General features: G+C 42.8%; 1 protein-coding gene across 1 annotated transcript in view; it reads right to left on the bottom strand.

Annotated features, from left to right (window-relative positions):
* LOC137308558 (collagen alpha-1(XXV) chain-like) overlaps window positions 1–17752 on the bottom strand; it is a 170493-nt gene that overhangs the window by 109268 nt on the left and 43473 nt on the right. Inside the window, exons 13-15 of the mRNA XM_067977368.1 lie at window positions 9225–9257; window positions 9061–9096; window positions 3295–3339 (exon numbers count right to left, since the gene is read on the bottom strand). Coding sequence (XP_067833469.1) covers window positions 3295–3339; window positions 9061–9096; window positions 9225–9257 — 114 coding nt within the window. The remainder of the gene's footprint in view (window positions 1–3294; window positions 3340–9060; window positions 9097–9224; window positions 9258–17752) is intronic.

The raw sequence follows: 17752 nt of genomic DNA, 5'->3' as shown, positions 1-17752 counted from the left end.
CAGCAGACTTAAACGGAAAAAATCTGTGCCATTTAAAGTTGCACTATCCCTTTTGGATGAGTTACTATGGCAAACTATCAACTGCAAATAGGATGAGGAGAATCAAACATACACAGCTCCTGACAATAAATGTCAATGGTCAAAGTTTCATCTTCATTTCACACATTAATCTTTCGAGAACTACAGTAAGAGTTCAACAGTGAACAGTAAATATATGCCCTGAATTTCTTCAGATGTTCTGCAGCTGTAACATTGCTGTAACTACTGGTGTAAACGGGGTTGCCAGAGTACTTCCGGTGAAGTTACTGCAGTGCAGTGGCAGAAAGTCAGAAGAAATTCAGGGTGCAAGTTTTAAAAACTAATTTAGAGAATATTGCAAGTTAAAAAAGGGGGCTAAAAAACCAGACTCCCACAGTTTCATTTTTCTCCAATTTTACTTTACAATTCTTTGTTTTGAAATGGAAACAAATCTTTTGAAGGTGTTATAGGATTGCAACTGGATGTATATTTGAAAGCTGTAAAGAGCATCCAGTGCCAGGCAGTGAAAGATACAATGCTACATGTTGGCTTAATTAGACTGGACTTAACTGGGTCAAAAAAATATGTCTAGTCCAACATTTGCAGTATTACAACAGTCAGCTGCTGTCCTTATTTACTGGGACATGAAATGAACTGACGGCTTTACTAAAGGGGCATTATTATCCATTATAAAAATCTTGCGGGATGGCAGTTCCTCAAGGGGCAAAGGAACCCAAAGTAGCAGCAGTCGTGGAGTTTGCCATCAGTCTCCCGCTTTATACTAATGCTGATTTTTTTCATGAGCGAACAGAGGAAATTTTTTTTTGTACAATTCCAAAGATGCAATGTTACATCTTTGAAACTGTTCATAAATATTGTTATTACAAAAAGCACTTCACTACTGTAATGCCAACATGTTGGGTATCTTGATTAGTTCCCTGTGAAAATTGTACCTGGCAGGACCTTTAGGTAAGTCCAGTCGAAACAAAGAGAAAGCTCCATACAATTTAGAAGGGTAGACAATTGTAAAAGAGGCAATGCTGTAATGTCAGAAGATGGCAATAGTGCAGTAGGCAGGGATGGGATGGCTGCCAACTGTCCCAGGTGGGGTGGAGGATGGAAAATAAGCTTAGGGGGAAGAGGTGGCGTAGATCTCATGGCCCCATTTTCCCGCCATTTCTACCACTATTCCCGCCTGATTGCGAACACCATAGAGGAGGAAAATCCAGCCCAAACTGTGCACTTTGTATCAACGTGAAGCCAAATCCAATTAATATTGATGTATACTGTCGTATAACTGGCATGTCACTGTGGCACTGTGTTTTTCTGACAGTCTGCCAAATGTCATGGTAAAGTGGGAGCTCTGAATGGCACAAGCTGTGTTTGAGAGTGAAGTGAAACAAATTTGATTTTCTGGCAATACATCTCAGTTTGAAAACCCATACACCCAACAACACAAAGGCACAGAACACACAAGTACTCGCTTTTAATTTTCATAAGTAAGTAATGATGCATCGCAACTGTAGAACTATTAACCCTAAACTTAATAGTAAAGGGCCCCTGTTGTCTGGTCCCAATTGGGTTGTTATTGGTGGCTACTTGATAGGTTACCAATATGTACTTTGCATGTTTTCCTGCTGATGTCAGAAACTTACTGGGTCTTCATGAGCTGCACTTAATCGGGGAATGCTTGATACTGGTGCTAGGCGCAAAGGAGAAACAGCGTGCTGAACCCAGCTCTGTCACCCCTCACTTTTTACATAGAATTATATAGAATGTACAGCACAGAAATAGGCCATTCGGCCCAACTGGTCCATGCCGGTGTTTATGCTCCACACGAGCCTCCTCTCTTCCTACTTCATCAAACCCTATCAGCATATCCTTCTATTCCTTTCTCACTCATGTGTTTATCTAACTTCCCCACAAAGTTTTTTGGCCACAAGGATTATATTGTTTACATTATATCCCTTGCCTTCATTCTCCTTAATGTTTAGTAATACCAATTAATCAACTCTCACTGTTGTAGTTACAGTATAACAGGGTACTTTCGCACTTAGTGCTTCCAACTGATAAGTGTTTTGCCACATTTTCAATATGATGGTATTTTCCAGTTTCCATTGCAATACCATATTTTACTACCAGTAATGAGTTCACCCTGCTGAGAAGCATTTGCAATCATTGATAATATTGGAGTATTAAACTATGAGAAACTGATTTCCTTGAATGAAAAGAGGCCAGTTGGCCCATCAAACCGCTCCTTCCACAGCCTGTGTACTATGTTCTCTATCATGGATTCTACCCAACCCATTTAGTCTAATGAAGAAAGGCTCTGCAAATGTCTTCCTGCCCCAATGGCAAAAATTTCCCATTGAATAAGCAATTGTGCTGTTAGACCAATCACGTGTTGATCCCTCCTCCACCCAAACAATATCCCTCATTTATTAAACAGCTCTAATGGACAGGAGCAAATCATTCTCACTGAAAAGATATGCGACAAACCCTTTTTTTTGTGCATTTACAAACATAATGATGCAAATTTCACCATCGTGCTGCTTGCATATGGTTGTTGTGACAAAAAAAGTGCACCCAGCTCTTTTGGTTTTCGCTTTTCTCTAATAGAAAAAGTTATGGCTTTTTTTCAAATAAACACCTTGAGTGTTGACTGATCAGAAACTTTAGTAGTAACACTACTTTTGCGGCCTAAATTCAGATGAGCAAGTTTCTTAATTTAATATAAAGTACATAGATTTATAGTACTGGGGGATTGAAAAGAAACTCACGTTACTATCACATAACAGATATATATATTTTTAATGGATATATAAAAATAATTAGAACGGGCAGACTTTATTCAGGTAACTGAGGGCTGTCCGTTTACAAAATAATAACTAAAAGTAAATTTACTTGACACTGTGTCCTTGCATAATGCACAGTTCTTGTTGCATTAATTAAATTATTTGGACCATGTTTCTGCTAATATATGTACTATAATCATCTGGTGAACTTTAAATTAATGACAAAATTGTGGACAATGTAGGAAGGTGAGGGCCCTGATCAGTTCCGATTTACAAAATGCTATAAAAGTGTTTTTTTTTACTTTTGATAATTTGCAAAATAAGACAAACCAAAAGGGATTGAGCAGCTTTAAATGTCAAGGAAGAACTGAAGGGAAGAGGTACAAACAGAAACAAGTGACTGGGTATCAGAAACCAGGCAGGCTAATGGCAGCTTTGCTTGCAGATTCCACCCCAATGTACAGGCTGCAGCAGTCATTACCTTTATCCCAGGGAGTCCAGGAAGCCCAGGAAGACCTGGTTCACCCTACACAGGAAAATTACAACATATTATAGAAGAGTGTTCAGCTATCTCAAGAGTCTTGTTTATCTCCACCTCAATGGTAGCTCAACAACATCCCGAATCACGATTCAATTGTTAACAAATGCAGTCGGACTTTTGTTTTCTTTTCAGTCCAGTTCAGGCAGTACGATTTCATAAGTTATTCAACAAGGAAACATTTTAAAATGTATTTTTCTTTATCAAGTACAAATGTGAATTGGAGCAGGATTATAATGAAACGTCTTGTAAAGATGTTCATATTTCCACATTTTTATGTGACGTCACTGTAATGGGGCACTAGGTGGCATCATGTATTAGAACACTACCCAGTCACATCTGGAGCCTGGATTTAAATGCTGCTAAGATGGAGAGGATAAAAGTTTCCTCCCTATGACTGCAATTAGGGGATCTTACAGCAAACAGTCTCAATCCAGCTCCCAGTGGACATGAACCCCCACCACTCAGTTGCCCTCACAGTAGAACTAATTGACACTGTGTAAAATCTGGCATCATTATCGGATAACAATCAAATTATGTTCAAAACGCCATGATGTACAGGCTTAACCTCATGCGCCATTACAGATAATTCCACCTCATTTATCAGGACTTACATTTTGGAGGGTGCCAATCAAGAATTAATACCAGGCACCAGTATTTGTTCTCGATCGCTGCCAGTGGAAATGTACTGTCACTCGTTAAATGAAAGATTTACGCCACACCCAAATCTTTTCTCATTGAATAAAAGTGCTTATTTTATCCCCCCAACTCCCCTGAAGGCCTTGACTCTTGCTGCGGTCGGGTTCCACCAGGACTGACATCTCGCCAGTGCCTCGCCCAAATGAGCGTTCTTAATGTGTGAACCTAGATATTAAGTGTCCACAGATTATTTGTCTGTGGAGGAAAGCATAGTTGGGGCCGATCTTGTCCTCATCTGATGTCCACATAATGCGTGCTTTTCTACAGAGGATACAGGGCAGCAACCAGGAGAGGAATCATGTCTGATTTTTCCCATTCTCTGGACCAAGGAAGCAGAGGCTAATTGTAAGGTTTTCACACTGCCCTCAGCTGAAATCAGCTAACTCAGCATAAATGGGGGTTCAAACCTAGCCCTCCTGACCTGGACAGTTCAGAACCATACTGGGTGGTGAATTTACTCACTGAGCTGCCAGAGGAGCCATTACTGTGCCTTTTTCAGAACTTCTGTACAAGGTGCCATGATCCAGTGGATTTACTGACTACAGAAGGCTCTTTCATTCAACACAGGTAGGGAAAATAGGGTTGTGTTCCTTAATTTTGAAGGGGCATCACCAGTGTAAGAATACATTCCTTTTAAAAAAGGAAGAAAATATTTTGTTGTCTATGCATCGAAGAAACAAATTACAATAATTCAAATAAAATATGATCCCAAGATTCAAGAAGTAAGATCACAGCACTAACTGCTACTGCATCAAGTTACTCGAACATGTGCTGATTTTTAAATGACCAGTGGAATGTCTTACATACCACATTGATTAGCTGATGTGAAAGTTCATGAGAGTTCAGTGACTGAAGCTAGACTTTTCTTGTCGTGATTATTTTCATGTTCAAGCTATGAAGAACTTCAGCAATGTTGCCACTAATGTACATTGTAACTGATATCTACAATCCGCTATTGAAACACAAAATGGTAGAAATGCAAGTCTATCAGCATCTAAAAGAGAATGATAGGTTAATGTTTTGGATGTGATCCTTCATCAGAACTGGTGATGAAGAGTCTCACCCGAATCGTTAACCTCTCTTTCCTGTTTCAGTTGCAGACTGAAGTGCAGCACATTTCTAACGGTTTCTGTTTCTTTTTATTTCAGATTCCCAACATTTATGTTTTTTTTTTCTTTTTATCTGTGATCAGCACTGCTGCAGCTATCCCTGTAGTAAAAGCGTGCTGGACAAACACAGGGAAATGCTGCTCTACTTTGCTGAAGTACTGCACCAGACACTGAAATACTGGTGTACAGATATATACACATAGATATACACAGGACAGGAGTGTGGTGATGGCGAGGGGTGGAAATGCCCCATATGTATACTCAGAAGTGGATGTTTTTGCATCCAGTATAATCCAGCATCTGATTTCAAGCAGCACTTGCTCTCTGGCATATAGCAGGGGCATGATTTTAATTCAAAGTTGGCTGGTGATCCACCCCAATCAGACCTGTACTGTACCCGGCAGGAAGATCTCTGAGAGCCCTGCGCTGCTCAGGGATACGATCACCTACGTGCAGGACAGAGGGTTGAACACCTGCCTCACCAGCCTGAACCAGGAGAAGGCCTTCGACAGAATATCCCACATGTACATGATGGACGCGCTCTTCAAAATGGGATTTAGGGAGGGAATCCGCAACTGAATCCGATTGAACGTCGGTAGCGCAGCCCTAATCAACGGGTGGCAGTCGGAGACCTTTCCGATCAGATCTGGAGTCAGGCAGGGCTGTCCTCTCTCCGCGGTCTTGTTCGTATGTTGATTCGAGCCGTTTGCCGCGTCCATCAGGAAGGACGCAGGTGTCAGAGGGGGTGACGATCTCAGGCAGCGGAGGCTCTCAGGTTAAGGCCTCCCTGTACATGGACGACGTCATCGTCTTTTGCTCCGATCAGCGGTCGGTCCACACACTGATGGGCATCTATGACCAGTTCGAATTGTCCTCGGGGGCCAGAGTGAACCGCAGTAAAAGCGAGGCCATGTTCTTTGGCAGGTGGAAGACCCGATCCTTTGTCCCCTTCACCGTCAGGTCCGACTACCTGAAGGTGCTGGGTATCTGGTTCGGGGGGCCCCAGGCCTGCACCAAGAACTGGGAGGAATGGATCGCTAGGGCCAAACAGAAGCTTGGTATGTGGCTGGGGCGCTCCCTCTCCATAACCGGCAGGTATGAGGTACTCGTGGTGTTGCTCTACATGGCCAGGGTCTGGCCCATTCCCCACCGCTCCTCCGTCACAGTCACGAGCTATCTTCCACTTTGTCTGGAGGTCCAAGGTAGAATGCGTCCACAGGGACACTATGTACAGGCCCCCAGACAGTGGGAGGGGGGGGGGGGAAGAGCGTCCCCAATGCCGCCCTGATCCTGATGGCCACCTTTGTGTGTGGCTGCCTCAGGATGTTTGTAGAGCCCCGGTAGGCAAACACCAAGTGTCACTACGTGCTGAGTTTCTATAACACACTGAGAAGGCTGTGTCTGGCCACGTTGGCCAAGCAGACGCAGGATGTCCTGTCCAACTGGACCGTACCCCACCTCTTATTCCAGGTGGAGAAGTTCCTGAGGAGGAACACTTTTGACCACAAGGCCATCAGACAATGGTCAACACGGAACATCCAGAGAGTCCTGCAAGGAAAGGAGAGGGTGGATCCGATTGGGCAGTTCCCCGACAAGACGGTTGAAGCCATTTGGCAGAACATCTCGTCACCAAAACTGACCAACAGGCACCAGGATGTAGCCTGGATGGTGATGAGAAGGGCTCTCCTAGTGTGGTCTTTCCAACATGCACAAATCTCAGCTGCTCTCGAGGCTGCAACGGGGATGAGACTGTCATCCGCCTCCTGATGGACTGCCGCTTCGTGCAGAAGGTGTGGAGAAAGATGCATTAGTATCTGTCCCGGTTCATCCCTATCAGCTTGGTAAAACAGGACACTGTGCTCTACGGGCTGTTCCCCAGGATGCACACCGAGACAGACATCAACTGCTGCTTGAAGACCGTCAACTTGGTGAAGGAGGCCCTTTGATCCACCTGAAACCTGCTGGTCTTCCAGCTGAAGAAATTGTCCATGACCGAGTGTTGCCGACTGGCATGCTCCAAGGTCCATAAGTACGTGCTGCGGGACGCACTGAGGTGAGGTGCGGCCTATGCAAAGGCCCTATGGGGAAAGGCCACAGTGTAAGGACATCCCACCTTGTATTGTTTGCCATGTATTATAAAATATGTACTGTGTTTTGAATTGTTATAATGGGATCATAGTGTATACAATCCATATTGTAGTGTTTTGAAGTGTAATTGTGATATTTGCATTCAACGGAGTGCATCCTTAAATTTTATGAAATAAAGTATATTTTGAAATAAAAGAAAACTCGAAGCTGGGAACCCAGCGCATCCAGAGATATTCGCGTGGGAAACTATGCATGTAACATTTAAAGATGGTGTAGAAAACAAGGACATATTCCTTTCAAGTGAGTGTGTCGCAATCTGTGATCACAACTCAACTGAAGGTAAGTATTTGTGCTTCCGGGTTTCCCAAACACCAGGCAGCCAGATTGACAGGCTGGTTGCTCGTCGGAAAGGAAAGGAGAACCAAATCGGAGAGGAGGGGGGGAGAGAGAGAGATCACGGGCCGGGGAAGAAATTGAGGGGGGCGGGGGTGGACGACATCAGGTGGGCCTTGGAGAAGATCAGCGGGTGGGGGCGGGGGCTCCATCATTGAAAGGGGGATCAACCATCAGGGAGTGGCCGATTGCGGGGTCATGTCTTGTCAGGTGAGCTTGTTGAGCCTGGATGAAACACTCCTGCTCCTCCGGGCCCACAAGCAGTGCAATAAAGGCCCTCACCTCATGGATCCGGCCCTTCCCACCTGCTTTCACCCGACGTGAATCAGAAGCGATGGGAAACCCAAACAGGTAAAGTTAAATTCGTTTTACATTTCTGATACACAAAAATTTAAGTGCCTCAATTTTCACAGTGAGGTACATTGCCCCTTTAAGTATTGGCCGGATGGTTTTAAGTGGGGACGAGACTTCTGGGTGTCTGTTGCGCAGGCGCATCTTAACACGCCTGGATTAATCCCGAAAGTGTGCGCATTGGAGCCGGGATGCGGTCTCACTGAAGAATTCAACTATTTTTATGACCGATTTGCCCCCAGCCCACCCGTTCTTGGGGGTTAAAATTACCCCCCAATCCTCAGTACTTCATACCTCCATGATTCATCTTAATATAGAAAGACTACAGGATTGAATGTAACTTTTTGGACCATGAATATCAAACACGCTTTCATTGGTGATAGCTGACAAGTGGCTTTGCTTGGGTAAGTTACTGGACTGATCTATAACTAACAATTCAGTCAAACTTCATTCACATTTATTTATTCTCCTTGCAAATGCTGCAGGATGATATAAACCTGTTCACCAATAACTATTAAAAAAAGCAGTATCAAGTTGAAGAGAGAAAAAAAATCATGACTTCATTGCAAAATAAATGTCAGGAAGGATTTAAATGTTTAAATTTACCTTCCACTGTACTCAGACCTGCACACGTGGCTGGCTGAGGCATGTTCATGATTTTTTATAATCACAGTAACTCCTTCTTAATATTTTTTCGAATATAAAAATTTCACAAAAGGTTTAGTGTTTTAGTAAAGCATTCAGGATTAGAGCATGTTAAGGCGACACAGTCAAGCATGTTAGTAGGAGCATCACAGTCTATTAATTGTTATATTCTAATCGATTCCTAACTATATGTTTTATGAACTGTCTATCTTTGGGTATTGATTGTAAGACCTATGCCAATAATACACGGTTAATTCTGCCCCTAATTCTTTCTATTACAGTTTCCTTCTTAAGTAATCAGCAGATGCAAGAGCAATGCAGAAGGCTAGTTAATTCCTGCCCAAAGACTATACCATTTACAAACTCATATTACAGATATCGAAGTTCAAAAAAAAGGTCTCACGCTTTTCTCCTTTGCTATTACCTTTTGTCCCTGACGTCCAGATTCACCTGGTTCACCCTGTAAAGGAACAAGAGAAAGGAAAGATGCCATTCACACAACGATCTTTGGAACCAGTAATCATTCAACAAAGTCCAGAGCCAAAAAGAAATCGAACCTAGAAATTCAGTAACAAGGATGAGCCTAACCTTTATTCCAGCAGCTGTTGATCCAGGGTCGCCCTAATTACAATCAGAGGGAAAAAGCAAACTTAGATTAATCATGCAAGTAACATTTAAAGATGGTGTAAAAAACAAGGACACATTCCTTTCCAGATGATCTGATCATTCATTTCATTGCTGTTCGTGGGACCTTGCTGTGCACAAATTGGCTGCTGCATTTGCCCACATTTCAACAGCGACTACACTTCAAATGTAACTCATTGGCTGTGAAGTGCTTTGGGATATCTTGGGGGCATAAAAGGTACTATATAAATGCAAACCTTTTTCTTTCTTCTTTTCCATGTTGTTCCATAATTTCTCCCCTTTGATATGAGTGTTCAGAAAGCATGGGTTAAACCTGCACTACCGTTGCTAATGCCACTTCTTAATAAACCATAGGAAGGGCACTTGGTTGAGAGGCGAGATGGACAATAGCGGTTTTGTTTTTTGCTTCCCTGGTGTGGAATACTCCACCTGACGGCCCTGCTGAGAACTGCGAAACAGATCACAATTGTGGCTGGTAGGCTGGAGTGTTGAACATCCTGGGGCTTCAACCTCTGGCTCCTGGATTATATGCTATTCTCTACCAGTCTCTGAGAAAACACTAGGCCGGATTTTGCTGTAAAAATAACGGTGAGGCTAACAGCGCTCACCGTTATTCATGTGCAAATCAGATAGTAACTTCTGGCGACCGCAAATGTGCAGTTAAACATGGAAATCAGGAAGTTGCTGGTTGAGATGTGTTGCTCCTTCAAAAGCTGCGGGAAAATGGTATCTCGCTATCTGGCTCCCCGTTCAAATGTATTGAATGGTGTGAAGTTCCTGTACTTAACTGATAGATACGGACTAAACTCACCAAAAATAGTTAAGCCAAGTCATTTCAATCTAAGTACCCTTTTAACAGTGTGGTAAGTTTTAATTACTGCCTATCAACCTCTCTGGCACTGAAAATTAACTTTTACAACTAAACATTCACTCCCTTCACCACCGGCGCACAGTGGCTGCAGTGTGTACCATCCACAGGATGCACTGCAGCAATTCGCCAAGGCTTCTTCGACAGCACCTCCCAAACCCGCGACCTCTACCACCTAGAAAGACTAGAGCAGCAGGTACATGGGAACAACACCACCTGCACGTTCCCCTCCAAGTCACACACCATCCCGACTTGGAAATATATCGCCATTCCTTCATTGTCGCTGGGTCAAAATCCTGGAACTCCCTTCCTAACAGCACTGTGGGAGAACCTTCACCACACGGACTGCAGCGGTTCAAGAAGGCGGCTCACCACCACCTTCTCAAGGGCAATTAGGGATGGGCAATAAATGCCGGCCTCGCCAGCGACGCCCACATCCCATGAACGAATAAAAAAAAAGTCTCTTTCATTCAGATTTTAATTATTGTTAGACATTAAAAAAATTTAAATACTTTTTTTTGTACTTTTTCTTTCTGTCCCTTTTATCTCTCTCTTAATTCAATCTTTCTTACCCTCTCTTTATTCGCTTTCTATACCTGATCTGACATTGAATTCACTATTCTAACTTACACTTCCTGGTTCTGACTGTGCTGTTATTAACGATGCTTCAATCTGATTGGTTAAGGAGATACACAACTGTTTTCCCTGCTCACACATGTCCCAGATGCCTTGTAGAGGGCTTTTTGGATCTCTAATTTTCAGGAACTTGCCGTGCAAAACCCCGTAGAAAGTCTATGTACGGGTGCAAGTCAAACGAATGGCACAACAGCAAAATCTGGCCCATTATTATAGATAAAAGCTACAACCTCCTACCAATTAACTGCAGGTAATTGAGTTAATTTTGTGGTGGGTCTTCAGAGGAATAGTGTTTACAAAGCATGTATCACAATCAATGTGTCTATATGTCTGAGCACGCAATATAAAGACATGGTGCTTAGTAAAATGGTCATCGTCAGTAAACATGGTACTACAACACGTCTCACTGAAGGTCCTTTCACTGCACTCTGTTGTTGTCCCCGAATTCTACACAAGTCAATAATAGTTCATTTCAAATTAATAAAAAGTTTCCTCAGAATAGTGTATTTGCTCATCAAGATGCAGAATTTCAGTATGGGGGAATAGAAAACTTTGTCACCCAATGACTTATTTCAGGTCAAATATAGCACAGCCATGTGTGAAATAAAGTTCCTTCCACTCTGCTCTAGCATTGAGCCCAATGTACCCGGGATAACATTTGATTTTTCAGAATAGCCATCCTTTTGGGCTCTCTGAGACTGTCAATCTGCACCAAATTAGGTCAGCTTTATGGTGTGACACTTGCCCTGTTAAGGAATGGCTTCAAAATTCCCAACTCCACTTCCTTTGAGTCCCTTAGCACAGCTGGCAGAGAGAATAGACTTTCACCTCATCTGTCTGGGCTGGCTTCCAAACCATATGCCAGAGGCAAAAGACAGGGTGCTGACTTACTGCATACATAAAAAAATAATGTGTAATACTACAGTCAGAAGACAGTGGAGTGCTATTCTAATACTGACTATCGTTGGATTCAGTAGTTGCTGATGAACTCAAACTCAGCTGAACTGAGTCAACTCAAATGTTTTTAAAATTTTCTTGTCTGGATTGGTTTGATTTTGGACAAAGCTAAGTACAATTTCAAGCATTCCGAGGTCACGTCTAGTGCCTCATACAGCCTACAGCTATGAGTGAAGGAATCCCATTCTGAAATTCAGAATGGATTCTTCTCTTTCATTCAAAGCTATCCTCTGTGTTCTACAAAACAGTAATATAACAACGGTATTAGTATTATAATAACAACTTGCATTTATATAGCGCCTTTAACACAGTAAAACTCCCTAGCATGCTTCACAGGAGCGTACAGACAAAAATTGACACCGAATTTATGCCAGAAAATTCAGTTTTCAGTTGGAAGTATTTGTCATCTTGGGATACAATCATCATTCTGACCTGTAATATTTACATTATTGCTGGAATTCCAACAATGTTATCCTGCATTGGTCAAACAAGTAGAATATTGTGCAATTTCTCCCTGCAACTTCCATGGCTAATTTATCACATTTACCCTACTTTACGGGTAAAGAGAATTCAATTTTAAGTGTGATACTTAGTCAATGAGACCTAAGTTTCAAATTTCAACTCCCTAAGAAAGAATTAAATGAAAAAGGCCATTTGGCCAATTGAGCCTTCTCCTTTTGCAGACTTAGACTAACAGGAATTTTACCCCATATGTTTAATCTCTTAAGGGAAATCTCAATAACCTTCAATCCCATTCTTAACCAAATATTTATCCACTTCCTTTTAAAAAGAATTAATCAATACAGTATCAGCTGCTTCTGCTGAGAGACTGTTTCACATACCTACTACTCTTGTGTGGAAAAAAACTCTTCATTTCTAGTGAGCTTTGTTAATGTTGCACTGACGCCTTCTAGTTCTCATTCTGAAGGATTCTTATGCAAAGTTTTGGGGCTGCTCTTATTTTAGGATATTTATGGTTACAACAGCTGAGATTTGCCATTACGATAATTTTGCAGTACAAGTCCTCTCACATGATAGATTTTGCTCCTCAAATCCTCTGGCACATCATGGCCAAACATAACCTTGATATATATATATATATATATATTTCATAAATCTACTTTCAACTGCAAGGTATCTGTTGCAAGAATCATCTGCAGAGAACTACTAATTCCTGGCCCGACCACAGCAGGCATTAATTATACACAACACAGGCACACGGGTTCAGAAAGGTCATAGGCTGTGAGCAGAGGGCTATAGGTCATGGCTGTAAAAAGTTCTTAATGATGTTCCATTGATATAACACAGCTATCAACGAGGCATTGATGATCACCAAGTCTTGGTAAGTGAGCATACTATCACTTACACACAAAAATGTACAGAACTACATTGCTATCCTAAAGCCCCCTCATCAGAAAAAACAAATAAAAATATAGTAGTACTCATAATACACCGCAAATATATGGTTAATGAAAGGCAAAGATACTCTGGCCCTGAACTGCCACAAGGGTTTTCCTGATCTTCTGCTGCAACTTTGGCAGGAGGTCGGCAGAACCCCCGGAAATGGGCGTAAATGGCCAGTTATGCTTTTTCTCTGGGGGTTTCGCTGATCTCCCACCAAAGCTCATGGCCTCTACGGTCACAGACACGATAACACTTCTTATAGGTGGAAAAGTGTTAAATTATTTTAATTATTTTCTGTGATTTTAAACCTTTAGTACATATTTCCAAATCGTGTCCAATTAGATTACATTGGGCCTCAAATTCTGTGATTTATTGGGGGCACAAATGGTGTAGTTCTGACGTAGCAGGTTGGAATTAGGGGTGCCAGTCAGATACGCCAAATTTGCGTCCCTCCTAACATACATGTTAAATGTCGGTGGAATCGAGTGCTGGTTGGAGATGTATCCACCCCCAAAATGGTGTACATATGCAAATAAGGTGTCAGCCATGGCTCAGTGGTAGTACTCTCACCTCTGAGTCAGAAGGTTGTGGGCTCAACCCCAACTCCACGGACTTGAGCAGATAATCTAGGCTGACATTTCAGTGCAGTACTGAGGGAATGCTGCACTGTCGGAGGTGTTATTTTTTGGATTAAACTGAGGCCCCATCTGCCCTCTCAGGTAGAAAGTAAAAGATCCAATGGCACTATTCGAAGAAGAGCAGGAGAGATCTCCTGGTGTCCTGGCCAACATTTATTCCCTCAACCAAGATAATTAAAACAGATTATTTGGTTATTTATCTCATTGCAGTTTGTGGGACTTTGCTGTACACAAATTGGCTGCTGCATTTTCCTACATTACAACAGTGACTACACTTCAAAAGTACTTTGTTGGATGAAAAGCACTTTGGGACATCCTGAAATCATGAAAGGTGCTATATCAATGCAAGTTCTTTCTTTCTAATGAGGCCAAAGAAGCTAACCCATAAATGCCACCATTTACAGCAGAATTGCACCTGACTTAAGTTTATAGAAAAGAGTGGTAAGTTACCAGCATCACATGTTAAAACAGGAAGTGGTTGAGTTCACAAGCTTTGACTGTCCGTAGACTTTGTCTGAAATATTAGCTGTGAGTGAAGCATTTAGAAAAATCTTTTCTCATATCTGCTGATATGAAAAGATTCTACAAGCTGCCTTTCAGCACTTTCAGGCCGGGAAATCTTTTTCTTTCCATCCCCCATGGAGCCCTTACCATGGGCTCACTGTTGGCATTCCCATCTATGTCACGATGGAGGCAGAAAAGTAGCAGGAGGAAGAGGAAATCACAGTGGCATGCAAGATAAGGTTACACCAAAGGAGACAATGAACAACTAGGAGGTATCCTTCTACCAGGATCTACAGACCACACCATCATTCAAGGATGTATCAGAAGATATCTGCTTAAAAAGGCAATGTTTCAGTAAGGAAGCATTGAAGAAAATGTGTGTCCTCAAGAAATTTCTTTCTTAACACAAAAACCAAAGAAAGAACAGACATACCTCAGAACACTTGACTTCATATGACAAGGCAGTTTTACTGTGCACATTTATAGTTACAGCAGGTGCTTCTCTTATCCACCCTGCTTACCCCTGGTGCTCCCTCGTGCTGTTATTTAACCTGGCTACATTGGCTCCCGGTCTGGGAATGCCTCGATTTTAAAATTCTCATCCTGGATAACAAATCCCTCCACGGCCTCGCCCCTCCCTATCGCTGTAACCTCCTCCAGCCCTACAACCTCCGAGATCTCTGTGCTCCTCCAATTCTGGCCTCTTGTGAACCCCCGATTTTAATCGCTCCACCACTGGCAGCCGTGCTTTCAGTTGCCTAGGCCCTAAGCTCTGGAATTTCCTCCCTAATCCACTCCGCCTCTCTACCTCGCTCTCCTCCTTTAAGACGCTCCTTCAAAGCAACCTCTTTGGCCAAGCTTTTGGCCACCTGTCCTTATATCTCATGTGGCTCGGTATCAAATTTTGTTTGATAATGCTCCTGTGAAGTGCCTTGGGATGTTTCACTATGTTAAAGGTGCTATATAAATGCAAGTTGTTGTTGTTGATGTTGGTGCTGTGCAGAGGACTCCATAAGAGGCAGATAAAGGACAGCAGCACCCAGCCAGAGCTGTGGCCAAAGTACTAGCAATAATTGCAAGGCCATTTCATGATCCAGCAGAAAGTATGAAGACCACCACAACTGAGTCACAAGGCCTCCACTGCGAAGTAAGACACGTTTGTCCCACTGAGGAAGCAACTAGAAGGAGCACAAGACTAGGAAGAAGCTGACACACACATTACACTCTCACCAAGGGCAAGTACCACAGAACTACACATTAAACCACAGAGACAGAGCTTGAGTAGGGAAATAAACCGGTTGCACCTTCTTTGAAATGCACTCTGTAGATTTGTCAGAAAGGCACATGAAGGTTACAGCTGGTGGGATACGGGCTGATATGGTATTATAGGCAGTGGTGAATAGCCAGAGTACATTGTTAATGGAGCCAACATATTCTCATCAGCTGAGCAGCTTTTTGTCTTCATCATCCTCCTTTTCCTCTTCCAAGACTGTAGGCTGACCTTCTTGCTCCTCTAACTGAAGGGCTTCCTCTCTCTGTATTGCACAATTATGCAGGATGCAGTAAACACTGATAATTTTCAACACCCCACCTGATCTATCCAGACAGCGGAATCTCTTGTTTCAACATGCCAAATGAATATTCCAACAGTTTGTTAGGAGGCATCAGCCTCACTGCATTTCCTTTCAGCCTCTGTTTGTGGGTACCTGACTGGAGTTAATAGCCCAGGTTCCAGAGGGTAGCCCTGTCCCCAAGCAGCCATCCGTCCAGCCTGCCTACTCTTTGAAATATTACCTAAAATGAAGACAACATGGCAGCTGCTGGAGTGCTGTAGATTCACCTGCATTATTCTGTTCCTGTGGTTCGACTCTACCTGTAGTTTGATAGAATGAAAACCTTTCCTATTTGTAGATGTCGCGGGTTTGTTGTTAGAGGCTCCGATGGCAACATGTGTACCATCAACGTGGCCCTGCACTTTAGGGAAGCCTGCCACCTAACAAAAACGCTGTGCCTTCTGTTCCTGGCTCTTTTCCATGAGGAAATGGATTAAAATGTTTCTCCTGGTAAACCAGGCTTTTGGTGGACTGCAGTCTGCATTCTGTGGCAATGTCACCAGTGATAGCTTGAAATGGCATAAACTTTCAATGCTGCGGCGACTTCCACAGCAACACGCTGGGCTGTCCCTCTGCTAGATCTTGTCTCCAGTAGGCCATACTCCGGTAGACAACATAACTCGGTAACAGCCTCCCTCGTGGTGCAGAGACAGTGAAGGCAGGTCTCCTCAGACATAGCCAAGTGGGTGTACTTGTGTTTGACATCTTGGTTCCTGGACCAATATTAATTGGATGCTGAATACCTGAGGTACAAGTGAACCTGCCTCCAAATCTATGACAGCCATTGGAAGACCCAATGGAACGCCCATGCTGAGCGGTATGGTCAGAGCTCAGGTTTGCAGCTGCTGACAGCAACAGTGTTGTGGCTAGTCTGTGCAAAAGGAGTCCTGTGCTGCAAAGATTCAACAGCAAACACCAAAAAAAAAGTAATGCAAAAGCAATGATGCGGAAGCAGCAGCATTACAAGTCAATCAAGGCAGCAAAGCTAACTTGCAAAAAGACAGTCTGTCCCATCTTCATGAATCGAAGATCATTGATCAGCATGGTAGCTGTTTTACACAGACAAGTGACACACAACCAGTAAAGAGGCGAGAAAACCCAGGGGATTTGTCATGGGACCAATTTAACTTCATCTGCACTAAATTCGGTCGAATAATGAGGCCAGTGCAGGATCTCAGAGCAACCTCCAAAAAACCCTAAACATTTTACAATGCCGAATCGGAAGTGTAGCACTGCGGGTGATCACGCCTACCTACTTGACGCCATGATGTATGGAGAGCAGGTCTTTCTGTTTCCTATTTTAAACCCGTTCTTACCCAGTCCCATAATTTACCCTGGATTCCTGTGGCTTTTAGTTTAATGAGAAGTCTGTGATGTGCAGCTTTGAGAAGAGCTTTCGGAAGAGCCTAAATAAGCTGCTGTATTGGTTATATATAGGCCGTTCCTGCCTATAATAATACTGCTTGTGTGTCTTTATTACGTTAAAATATCTCAAAGGACTTCACACAATTAATTACTTTAGGGTATCTAGCAGCTATTCTGTGTGAGCGATGTCCCATCTATAGAAATAAGATGAACGACCACTTAATTTTTTTTGGCAGTGTTAATTTAGGGATGATTTTGACCAGGACGCTGGGGAAAACTCCCTGCTCTTCTTCAAATAGTGCCTTGGAATCTTTAACGCTCACCTGAGCAAGGCAGACAGGACCTTATTGTTTCATCCAAAGGACAGCACTTTAAGCAATGTATCACTCACTCAGTACTGCAGTGGAGGATCTGACTAGATTATTTGCTCAAGTCAAGCCCAGAGGTGATGGTGTTACCAATAGTATTATCTTCTATATAAACTAC

This window comes from Heptranchias perlo, chromosome 1, assembly GCF_035084215.1.
Source record: "Heptranchias perlo isolate sHepPer1 chromosome 1, sHepPer1.hap1, whole genome shotgun sequence".
Taxonomy (NCBI): Eukaryota; Metazoa; Chordata; class Chondrichthyes; order Hexanchiformes; family Hexanchidae; genus Heptranchias; species Heptranchias perlo.
This window is presented reverse-complemented; position numbering and strand designations above follow the sequence as displayed.